General features: G+C 40.2%; 1 protein-coding gene across 1 annotated transcript in view; it reads right to left on the bottom strand.

Moving 5' to 3' along the window:
* Positions 1-8118: 8118 nt before the first annotated feature.
* Positions 8119-13070, bottom strand: part of ENTPD1 (ectonucleoside triphosphate diphosphohydrolase 1) — a 93128-nt gene continuing 88176 nt past the window's right edge. Inside the window, exon 10 of the mRNA XM_015559390.1 lies at positions 8119-10453. Within this exon, the coding sequence (XP_015414876.1) occupies positions 10247-10453 (207 nt within the window). The 3' untranslated portion in view covers positions 8119-10246. The remainder of the gene's footprint in view (positions 10454-13070) is intronic.

The following is a 13070-nucleotide window of genomic DNA, read 5'->3' on the forward strand; positions in this document are numbered from 1 at the left end:
AGGGGTCGGCGGCGCGGAGATGGCGCGGGACACCCACGCACCTGCCGTCTGTCTCCCGCCGCCTCTGCCTGCCGAGGCGCAGTTCTTTGATTTCAGGTGTGTTGCGTCTGGCATCCCCAAGAGCGCCCTGGATATTCGGGGGCTCTATTTTCTTCCTGGAGCTTGCTGTTAGTGTAGCCAATTTAACACTTTACAAGTCTTTAAAAGATGGAATGCCAGACCCGCTCACTGGTGTCAGGACATCTTCCCTTTGCCAACAAACCGCTTACGTTTGTTTTTGTCCGTAAGCTTTTCTATGCTGTATTCTAAGGACAAATGAAACTAGTGTTTTATTAGATGTTTTACAGGATGAAAAAGTTCTTTAAAATATATATATTATTTTTTACGGAGAGGAAGGGAGAAGGATAGAGAGTTAGAACCATCGATGAGAGAAACACCAATCAGCTGCTTCCTGCACACCACCTGCTGGGGATGTTCCCGCAACCAAGTTACATGCCCTTGACCGGAATCGAACCCTGGACCCTTGAGTCCGCAGGCTGACGCTCCATCCACTGAGCCAAACCGATTATGGCAAGAGTTCTTTTTAATCAAATAATTTTGGAAATGCAAACTGCTGCCACCATGAACATCAGCTTATTAAGAGCCCTTAGCATTCCTGAAGTAGAAATTTATTCAGTTTTATTTAACCAGCCATTTCCTCACCTTGAGCACAGAATTCTGTTTCCCCACAGAATCAGCATTAACATATAAGATAGTATTCGGCAAACTCCAAACTATTTGGCAAATATTGAACTAAGTAATCTCTATGATCCCTTCAAAATCTCAAATACTATGACTCTAATAATTTGTGTTTATTCTGGCAGTATATCTAAAACCGAATCAAGGCTATCGGATGGTACTACAATTTCTTCTATGACTTACACACATGTGCACACACATATACAAATGCATATACACGTATGTATAGACATACAAATATACATACACTTATGTATATACTAGAATTTATTCTATAACACACACGTATGTATATATATGTATTTTTATAAGCTGATAGAGACAATTTAAAAATTATCTTGAAACCTTTTCTCTACACTAAAAATGTTTTGCACTGTCAGCATTTTTCTCTGTAAACTAATCTCAGAATACAAAATACTGTATTAAATCACAAGGAATAGTTTTTTTCTCCTTAAAAATGCAAATATTATGTAACTACTAGTAGCCTTGTGCACGAATCCCTGTGCCAGTAGCTCACAGCTACCCTCCTGTAGCTCTCCGCCCGCTGCCCGCGCCCCCCCTCATAGCTTGCTACCCTGCCCCCTCCTGTAGCTCTCTGCTGCCCGCTTGTAGCTCGCTGCCCCACTCTCCTGCTAATCCGATTCAGTTGTTATGTGGTTGGTAATGACCATTTGCATATTACATCTTTATTATATAGGACTATCCTATATAATAAAAGCATAGTATGCAAATTGTCCCCTCGACTGGGAGTTGTCCAGGAGTTCGATCAGGTGGTGGGGCCGGAAGGAAGTCAGGCCCCAGCCAGCAGCCGGACACTTTTAGGGACCCTACCAGTGCACGAATTTTGTGCACTGGGCTTCTAGTTTCCTTGAAAGTGAAATTATCTATTGTGCACTAATTTAATACAAGTTAGACATTAATGGGCTGTTCTTCTACTCTGTTGTTCTTCCAGCCTTAATTCTTACCTCAAAATATGCAGCATTTTGAGACCTGAACAGTTTTGATTTTTCTCTTCTCCTGGAGAAGTAATGTCCTCTTCCTTTTCACTTACCTACTACTGACAGGCCTAAGAAGGGACCATAGCACACAAAAAATAGAGTTGTTTCTAGACACTAGTGAATATTTACATTAAAAACCTGCTAGAATTATCTCACAAATGTTTATTTTAGTAGAGATTTATTAAAAGAAAGGTTTTAGCCTTGCTGATGTGGCTCAGTGATTAAGTGTCAACCCATGGACCAGATGGTCACAGTACGATTCCCAGTTAAGACACATGCCTGGTTGTGGGCTCAATCCCTAATAGGGGGTATACAGGAGGGAGCTGATCAATGATTTTCTCTCATCATTGATGTTTCTCTCCCTCTCTCCTCCCTTCCTCTCTGAGGTCAATAAAAAATATATTTTTAAAAAGCAGCCTTAAAAAAGAGAGGTTTAGGTTTAAACATATAAAAAGCAAAACTTACAATTTAAAATAGGTGATTCATTAGCCTTCTTCAGCTTCTCAGTGTAAGTATTCTAAGAGCTTGTCTATAAGTAACATGACTCATTGATTTACTGCTACACCAAAATTATTCTGCTATTCTCTTTAACTTCATAATCTAAAAGGCTACTGTGGTCCTAATTCTCCCAGCAGGAGGAAGACGGCCCTGTAAGATATATTCTACCTCCTTTCATACAAGGTGCATCCTTCTGTACAATTAAGTACCTTACACCTGTTTACTTTTACCATGTTGCGTAATGCAATAATCCTGCCCATCTTAGCTATTTGACAGTTGGTAAAAGAGTACATTTATTTCTTCTTTTGCACAATGCCCTCCATAAGTTTAAATCCTTTTCTTTGATTATAATTGTAAACAGTGTTTCTGCAAGATTTGCAAAACGATGATAATTGATGAGATTCTGTAATAGGTGTGTATTCTAGTCTACTTCTGTTTACATTTGAAAATTTTAATAATAAAAAAGTTAAAAGTAACTTGTTTCTGTTATATTATTAGACTGATCTGTCCAGAAAATAGTTGAAGAATACATCCTTCAAATGGATTTAACTGCAGGAGACAGAGCAAGTTCTTCACAGGGACTTTAATCTACATGTGAATCCCAAGAAGATGATTCAGTTGACTACTATAGAGGTAAAAATTCAAGAACTACGGAACAACACAAAATAGCATATTTTTAAGCTACTGATTCCAATTATGGTATGCCTATAGGTTGCAAAGCTGAGGAGAAAGAGAACATTATGAAAAGACTACAATTGGTGCTGAGTAGTTTACTTTAAAAACTGCTCACCATTTATCGATATCTGCCCCTTTTCATTGTTACTTGTCAAAAAATTATCCTATATAATAAAAGGCTAATCTGCAAATTGACTGAACAGCAGAACAACTGGTCGCTATGACATGCACTGACCACCAGGGGGCAGATGCTTAATCCAGGGGCTGCCCCCTGGTGGTCATTGCGCTCCCACAGCCAACCTCCTGCAGCCGGCCAACCTCCCGCGGTCCCTCCCCCCGGCCTGCCTGCCCTGATCGGTGCTGATTGCTGGCCAGGCTGAGGGACCCCACCTGTGCATTAATTCATGCACTGGGCCTCTAGTTTCATAATAAAAATAAGTTGTATGTCAAAAGGCAACTTGTGTTATTACAAATCAGTCATTTACATCTTCCATTTTTTTAGTACAAGTATTTATAAGGAAACTGGCAATATGGGGTACATATAATTGTTGCTCTTTAAAACTGGAAATCTATTTGATTTATTGAGACTCTGTTTTTAGTTACATATGCTAATGGCTGCATTTCTAGTTGCAAACTTCGTAAAAAATAATTTTCTATAATTCATATTTATTTTACACATAATTATGTACATAGAAGCAGAAGTTTGAACTTCCACCTGGCTAGTTAAACTACAAAATCATAATGTTTTGAAACCTATCAGAACTAAATTCCTGGAAGTACTAGCCGTTTCACCCCTGGTAGAGTAACAGAAGGAGGAAAAAAATCCATTGAAATGAAAAGAAACCAGCTGAAGTTTTAAAGAATTTTTAAAGGTTGCACATGCGTTTGCATTATGGATCACCTACCAGCTCTTTCCCATAGGCTTCTAAGAACACCAGGGTAGTACATAGAAGGCTAGGGGCAGGGCAGAGAAGCTGGGAGAAATCCCTCTGAGGCACACCAGGTCTCCACTGATTGTGAGGCAGTTGGTTCCCCAAAGGCAGAGGACAGGGGAGACAGAAATCTCAGGAGGTACAGAAAACTGACAAAAACAGCACTGAGGCTTATTGTGTAAGGGAAGGAGTAAGGTTTGTAAGTAGCATTTGAGCTGGCCCACTGTGGAATGGTCTGCCGAAAGAAGCACAGCAGTCAGGGAGTATATTACCACTTACCTGAGAGCCATGGAATGATAACATAGTGGAGATCTTTAATACCCGAAGATCCCTGGACAGCAGTACTGGCATTACCTGGCAGTTAGAAATGTAGACCTCAGCCTCACCCTAGACCTACTAAACCATTTTTTAATTAAAATAAAATACTTTCTATTTCAGCAAGATCCCTGGGTGAGTCATACACACATTAAATTTTGCTGTGTGACCCTTTAATGTGCATTCTAATCCTTAAAATTCTACTTTAATATGTATAATCAAATGCTGAGTGGTTAGCTATACAGAAACAAAATGCATGGCCCAAGAAGGAAGGTGCAATGTGGGTAATCAAAGAAGGCTTCATTGAGGAATCAGGAGTTGAGCTGGTCTTTAAAAGCTGGAGGAAGAGGATAGACCTATCAAGAGATAACATAAATAAGGATACTGAAGCAGAAATAGTGGTATGGACCAGCCCCCTAGCAGTGGACAGGGAGATTAACTAGGATTGTTACCTGGTTCTTCCTAAAATACCCCTGAGCCCAACTGTTCAAAATGAAATGGGCCACATATCTTGCCCCAAGGAGTATAACCCAGATCCTGAGTAGAAGAGTCTCAGTGTTCTACAGATAAGGATGTGGAAGCAAAGGGAAGCCGCAGTTTATTCTGACTTGGAGATTTAGAGAAGGCTTCCCTGAGTGAAGGAGCACTTGAACTGAGCTTTGAAGGTAGAGTGGGACAAAGGTATTCCAAGTTGAACAAATAACACCTGAACAGTCTCAGTGTCAGATGAAGAATCAGGCGTGGATCAAAAGACACAAATGTCTATTGGAGCATTTAACCTTATTTTGTAGGCAATGGAAAACCAACAACAGTTTTAGTTGGGGAGCAATGTGATTAGGCCTGCTTTTTATAAAGATTAATCTGGCAGTAATAGATTGGCAACAAGACCACCATTCCTGGTATCAGGTCTTTACTGAGGTGATAATAATAAGATTGGAAAGGAGAGTCAAAATGAAAAACGTTGCCAAGGCAAAGTGGGCAGTTATTACTGATGAAGTTGATTCTGATCTTCGTTACTTGAGGTAGTTGTGGTATTAATCATGATAAAATGCAGGAGGAGGGACAGGTTTAGGAGGAAAAGTAGAGTTCAGTTTAGCTCATCCTAAATACACTCTATTTCCTCCTTAGCTCCCAAGACTTTCCCCCCTCTCTTCATAAATTATAAGGGGTTATGATGTTCTTAGGTGACTGTATAGCACTTGTCATGTTCACTGGTGAGCTTTGCTATTCAACATATACACAAAAGGGGCATAAAAACAAAAAGTCAACTCAAGTGCTGATGATGCCATCATTGTATCATCAATTTGAATTTAGAAATTTATTAAAAATAGAGAAATGCAAAAGGTATAGCAATGCTTTTATCACATGTAGTCTTACATGGCACTTTTCTAAAGAAGAGGCTTGTGAAGAAACCCCTTTCCCCATTATTAAAAATCCATTATACCTGTGATAGTAGATTCATGTGCAAATAAAAACTTGGGTACTTACCTACACTTGATCGTAAACATATAAAATTAGGACAATAGATAGACGCATGGTCTTTCAGAAAATCTACGGTTTTAGAATATGAGGCTGATTGGGGAGCTTCCAGAGCACCCTGATTAAGGCTGTGAAAGGGAGTTGCAGCTTGATGACGTCTTAGAAATAATGACATGTTTTTAAAAGAATATTCCTTAGAAAGGTAAGTAGATTAATTTACAGGAAACACACTTTATGTTTTAGTTAATGAGACACTTTGGTAGATTGGAAAGCCAGGCCCAGTGCTTCACTCCTTCTCTGTGTGGTAGAATCAATCATCCATATCCTTTGCCATATAACTTGGCCATTCTTCCCAGTGTTTTTCCAACTTGCTAATGTTGTGCTTGGTCATATGACTTATTCAGATCAATAGAATGTGGATGGAAGTGATGGGCCATCCTGGCCAAGGTTTTAAGAGGTATTCTAGGTTTCCTCTCACTCTCTTGTACCTCTGCCATTCAGCATGAGAACATGGCTCAGGAAGACACCAGGCAAGGAGACTGTGAGGCACATGCAGCAGGCCTGAAGCAGAGCTACCCCGTTGACTTGCAGACCCATGAACAAGAAAATCAACATTTACTATGGTAAGCCACTGAAACTTTGAGTTTGTTGTCATTTTAATAAATACATTTTTTAATTGATTTCAGAGATGAAGGGGGAGAGAGAAACATCGGTGTTAAGAGAGCATCATTGATTGCTGCTTCCTGCACGCCCCACACTGGGGTTGAGCCCACAACCCAGTTATGTGCCCTGATAGAGAATCGAACTGTGACCTCCTGGTTCATAGGTCGATGCTCAACCACTGAGCACACTGGCTGGGCTGTTATTATTAATTTTAAAACCAAAACTAACAAACTGAAACATGGTTAATGAGCACAGCTAACTAGGAGTAACTGTCATGTTCTAACAAGATAGCAATGATTAGAATCTGAATCAGACAGGGATCTGACCAGTTTGGATGAAATTCAGCTCATCTTTTAAACTGACAATAAAGGAGAATATATTTTAATAGTGATTTTACTATTTTGTGGTAAACTTTGCTCTGTGAGCTATTATCTCTATTTTAATATTCAATATACACTTGACTATAAAATAGGAGCATCAGAATTACTTATATTATCGTTTTATTGTTGAATCCAGATTGAATTTTCCAAAGGTCAGGCATGTTGACCTGAATAATAGACACTTCTCCCTTCACAAAAAAGGCAACAAAACCTGAGGAATAAAGTGAAATGTGGGGCTAGAATCTTAAAAGCTTGTTTAAGAATAATGTTAAACTTCATGTATAATAAATAATAGCAAGAAGGTTATAGCATCTGTAGCTGTCTTTAAAAAAAAATCCCCCTCAAAAAAAAAATCTCCCCCCTCAAGAGAAAGAAGGAGGATGACTATATGTATCCTTTTGGCTTTGAATGTATTTTTATACCTGTGCTGTCCAATATGGTAGTCATGAGTCACATGTGACTACTGAGCACTTGAAATATAGTTAATCTTAATTAAGATGTAGAGTAAGTATAATTATATACAACGGACTTCAAAAGCTCAATATGAAAAAAATAAACATCTCATTAATTTATATTAACTACATGTCAAAATGCTAATATTTTGGATATAGTGGTCACTTCATTAAACCATCCATAGTCACTCAGTTTGATTTTACAATATTTTTCTTACAGAGGTCTTGACTGATACAACATTAAAATGAAGTATACCTTATTAAGGTGAAACTTTTATAATTCTCTTTCACACACACACACACACACACACACACACACACGCACACCCTAATTAACTTGAATTCTTTTGTCTACAGAAGTAACCACTTCAGATTTTTCCCCCAGTGGGTTCATAAAAATAAAAAGTTTCCCACCTTCTAAAGGAATGGGGTCACCAGAATCAAGTATGGGTGAAAGTCTAAGAAGGAATGGCAATCATTTATAACCAGTAGGTAATCCAATATTAAAATTTTGATATAATCTATTTTTCTTGGCCTTCTTCATTCAGAATGGCCAGAAGCAGATTCCTAGATCTGCCTCAAAATCCTCTGTCTCTACTATAGATGAGGTTGTGTCTGCTAATCATGATTTGATACTTATAATAAGTGGAGTTTGCCTCCCAAATACCTTTAAGATTTTTTTATTTTTTATTTTTTGGATCCAGACAATAACACAGAAATGGAATAAGAAAAGATTTAGGTGTTTACAGAAGGAAACTTGTGAGTTCTAATTTCAACTTGCTAAGGGGTGAGGTTTAGAAAAGAAAAAGCAAAAAAACTTGGGGCAGAAACATGAGTTGGCTCTGCCATATACTAGTTTATATGCCCTTTGTTTGTAAAATAGAAATAATACTTAACACCTCGTGGGGGTTTTTAGGACCAGAATAGGTAATGTGCCTGACAGTGCTTTGTATATGTAGACATAAGGAAGAAAGGAGCTGCTACTGGCTCTATTTTTATGAGCTTTTATTTTAAATATTATCATCAATTACTATTTATTTGATTCTGAGCTGCTGTGCAGTGAGCAAGCAATATAATTAAGAAGCCAGGAGTATGGGAATCGTTGATAAGCATCATACGTCACATATGTTACCATGCAAAGTACGTGAAAAGTAATGAACAGAGTATCAGTGCTGCCATGAGCGCCTTTGTGGGCTTAAAGCAATATTAAATCCCAAATCCATCAGGAAACAGGTCTTCTGTGTACTTCCCTTTCTACCATGCCTATAAGCCCTGTACTCATGCAGAGAGTTAAGCACATGCTTTGAAGATATGAGACTATCTAGTAGTATATATGGGAGAGAAAATAATGATAAAGTGCTTGCCAGACTTTGCCTCAATCATTTGAGCAAGTGACTTAGCATCTCTGAGTCTCACTTGCTGTTTCTATGAAGTGGAATGGTAGTACCTACCTTCAAATTTTTGTGAAGATTAAATGAGAAAGTTAATGTAATGCGCCTGGACACAGAGCATAGTACATAACAAATGCTCAATAAATACTAGCTATAACAATATAGTTACTACTATTAGAAAGAGGTTAAACATGCCCTAATTTGACTTCTTATTCCTGATCAAGGTACAACACATATTCAGCTGGATACTGTAAAAAAATGACTTGATTACTCAAGAGATGTACGGATATTTGGCTTCTAGTTTGTGGGAGAGCTTTTCCTCCCCCCTCCCCTGCGTCCCCCTTTCCTCACCAAACCCACCCAACATCAGCTCAATAGTCACTCCTGGGGCAAGTTCAGAGTAGCACTTCACCACCCCATCCGGCTCAAAAAGTAACTCTCACCAATCCTTAAAGAAAGGAGGCACAGAGTCTCTTCATATTTTCGTGACAAGGTCCATACTGCTGCTTCTCCCACAAAATATAACATGGAATAAGTAAATACAACTCCTACTTGTATGACAGAAGTGGCATCTTCACTTACAGATCTGGTTCCTGGCACATTTTGATGTGTAAATACCGTGACAGCAAAAAGGCATGTCGCGCTGCACTAACGCAGCTCTCTCGCTAAAGTAAACACTGGGAAAACAGATATGGCATGGCTTTAAACTCAATAGCATCTTTGTGTTGCAGTTGACTAGTATATTTGCCTATTAACTGAAAGGTTGGTGCTCTGACCTACCCAGGAGTCTTGTCTCCAGCCAATTTTTTGGTGATGAAAATATTCTGGAATTAGATAGTGGAGATGATTGCACAACACTGTAAATGCAGTGCTGCTGAACTGTACCTGTTAAAATGGTGAATTATGTGTATTTTACTACAGTAAAAACAATACTCCGGGGTGCATTTCTCAACCCTCCATTGTAACTATATTTTCCTTCCTGACATGTATACATCCACCATGTGGTATATGTCCTGGTATCTGAATGCCTATATGTACATCAGCTTTTCAAAAGTCTCTGGTGTCGATGTTTCATTCTGTAGCATTTTGGCATCACCCAAGAATATGTGATTCATCCACATCCCTGTTTTGGATTCGATTGAATATTAACTGCACAAGCACATAAATTCCCTTACAAGACTCTTTAGTCCTAGGACATATTTGCCTAGTCTGGAAAATTCTCCCATACAAAGGGCAGACTGGGAATGGGATGTGTGTCTGCCCTCTCCAAAGGCATTGTATGGCTTTCTTAATAAATGCAAAATGAGAGTAAAAGGGTCTGTAAGATTGCAGTGAGATTCTTCTTTTAGCCAGCACAAGTTCTCAGCACAGGATTCAGGACTCTCTCCTTCTGAATAAAACCAATATTATTCTTTTCTAAAGCAATGATCATGAAAGATCGCAGGTTTTTAAGACCTACACGAACACAGAGCACATAAAAGAAAAGGGAGGAGAAGGTTTGAGAAAGACTCACAAAAGAGACAGTGTCCATCAGGAAGTTCTTGAGGCAGAAGGTGGTGAATACTTTCCAAGGAAAGACTTCAGCAAAGCCAGAGAAGCTTCATACAGGTCAAAACTGGCCTTGGTGAGCAAGGAAGGGTGACCTTGGACACCACTGCAGAGGAAAGTGCTCCCTGGACAAGTTTTTTTTCCCTCATTCCAGCCAGCAGATTTCAGCTGCTCCTGCTATACCCTGTCTTTCTGGAAATATGAAGGCTTGTGAAAGATGATCAAGCCTATGAAAACCGCTGCGACCAGGATCAGGGAGAAGAGGACCATGAGGGAGACATAAGTGGAATGGGAGAGAGGTTTGGACACCGGTTGCTCAGCTGGGATCATGTTGGTCAGGTTCAGCATATAGCCCAAAGTCCATCCCACGTCAGTGTTACGGATCTGCGAAGAGTGAGGAAAATCTGTTTCTGGTCTGAGGATTTAATGAGCTTCCACAAACATACCCCCTTCCCCCCCCCCCCCCACACACACCCCCATCCATAACACTGAGCCACCAGAAAATGGGGAAGCACTACATTCAGCTCTCTATAGGGATTACTTCTATGTTCTACACTGAGAATTTGGTTGTGGGGCAAATGAAGCAGGGGCAAGTGATTAAGGAGTTTGGAGCCTCACTACTATATTCCCAAAATTTAGAGAGGATCTTGGTGACAGACTGCCCACTTCTCCTGCAGAACTTAAATAGAAGAACATAAATAGGTCTTCAGAGATTTGCATTCCTTATTTGTTTTTTGTGTGAATGTCAGGGGTCAAGGGTGACGAAGGAAGGGAGGTAGGGGTGACAGAAATCAGACAAAGGGTAAGAGAATAATGCTGGTCCCTGGCCTTTTATATCTATGTCAGGACCAGGAATCTCATCCATATAAACCAGGACTTCTTTATGATTCAAGTAGGGGAAATTGGGGAATAATCCCAGCAAGACAATATTGCTTTATGGAAGTTGGAAGACTGCATATACATGAGAATGGATTCTTATTAAATGATAAAACATGCTCTGATCCTGCCATCTTCCTGGAAATAATTTCCAGTTGCCTCAAAATTTATTGGAATAACCCAGCTAGCAAGACTCAGTGGTTGAGCATCAACCTATGAACCAGGAGGTCACAGTTTGATTCTGGGTCAGGGCATGCCTGGGTTGTGGGCTCAATCCCCAGTGTGGGGCATGCAGTAGGCAGCCGATCAATGATTCTCTATCATTGATGTTTCTATCTCTCTCTTCCTCTCCCTTCCTCTCTGAAATCAATAAAAATATATTTTTAAAATACTTATTGGAATATAGGTAGTCTATGAATAATAAATAATTTTGGAATTTTTTAAAATATATATTTTTTAAATATATTTTATTGATTTTTTCACAGAGAGGAAGGGAGAGTCAGAAACATCGATGAGAGAGAAACATCGATCAGCTGCCTCCTGCACACCCCCTACTGGGGATGTGCCCGCAACCAAGGTACATGCCCTTGACTGGAATCGAACCTGGGACCCTTCCGTCTGCAGGCTGATGCTCTATCCATTGAGCCAAACTGGTCAGGGCTGGAAATGTTTTTATTACATGAGTTGTGCATGGTCATAGTAGAAAAGTTAGAAAGTATGTATACTCCTAAAAAGAAAAGACAAACCAGTATACTTCACCACTCAGAAGTTGCTGTTACTATCATTTTGTGACATATCCTCCTAGTCCTCTCTGTGAGGTTTTTTCTTATCCAAAAAAAAATGGAATTAAATTGTATGTAGAATCATTCACTTAACAATACCTTGTAAAATCATCCTATGTCTCAAGGAATTTCTATAACATTATCACTGGTGTGAATTGCCTTATATGTTCATTTTTACTTACTTTATCCATTATTTATAAATCCTAAAAATGGAGTAATTGATAAATTAAGGTGCATATTTTAGGGTTCTTAGTACATCCTGCCGATAGTCTCCCCAAAGGTTGTGCCAATTTACATTCCAGCCAATACCGTGTGGAAATACTGGGAATTAATAATTTGTAAAAAGCCCACTTCCCTTTATAAGGGACAGGAACCTTATCTGACTGTGTATGTCAAGGAAGGTTCCAGAGTTAGTTATCACCTGAGGTTTAGGAGCATTGGCTTATTCACTGGAGTTCAGAGAATATAAATCACTTGTAAATTTGACATAGACATATCCCTGTCTGATGGAATGAAAGGAAGACTGGGATATTAAAACAGGGAAAGATTTGTGTTCAAATAAGCAAGGTCAGTCTTGGCAAGAGTGGAGTAGCCTCAAGGCTACGGTCTTCTGATTCAATGTTTTGTTTTACTTGAAATCATCACCCTATATAATAAAAGCCTAGGTGGCATCACGTGATGGCCGCCGTGACGTTGTCACAAGATGGCCACCACAAGATGGCAGTTGGGTGTGATCGGGCCAGCAGGGGAGGGCAGTTGAGGGTAACCAGGCCTGCAGGGGAGGACAGTTAGGGGTGACCAGGCCTGCAGGGGAGCGCAGCTGGGGTCAACCAGGCTGGCAGGGGAGGGCAGTTGGGGGCAAGATCAGGCCGGCAAGGGAGGGCAGTTGGGGGTGATCAGGCCAGCAGGGGAGCAGTTAGGCATCAATCAGGCCGATGGGAGAGGTTAGGGGGCGAGCAGGCAGGCAGGCAGGCAAGCGGTTAGGAGCCAGCAATCCCGGATTGTGAGAGGGATGTCCGATTGCTGGTTTAGTCAGACATCCCCCAAGGGGTTCCAGATTGGAGAGGGTGCAGGCCGGGCTGAGGGACAACTCAGTCCCTCTCCACCCACCCCTATGCACAAACTTCGTACACCGGGCCTTTAGTATTTAATAAGGGGGTAGATTGTTTTTTGCCATTATTGGGTATGGACATAAAATGTAGAGAAATAGTGTTCTTGAAATTCTTTCAAGTGAGTTGCCCATGAGTCATGCTGCAAATGTAAATGATTCTCTGCCTGGACACCTGCAGGTGGCGCTATGATAAAGCACAGCAGTGAGGTTGCTTTCTTCCCCCCCCCCCCCC

The sequence above is a fragment of the Myotis davidii genome, unplaced genomic scaffold (genome assembly GCF_000327345.1).
Source record: "Myotis davidii unplaced genomic scaffold, ASM32734v1 scaffold332, whole genome shotgun sequence".
NCBI lineage: Eukaryota > Metazoa > Chordata > Mammalia > Chiroptera > Vespertilionidae > Myotis > Myotis davidii.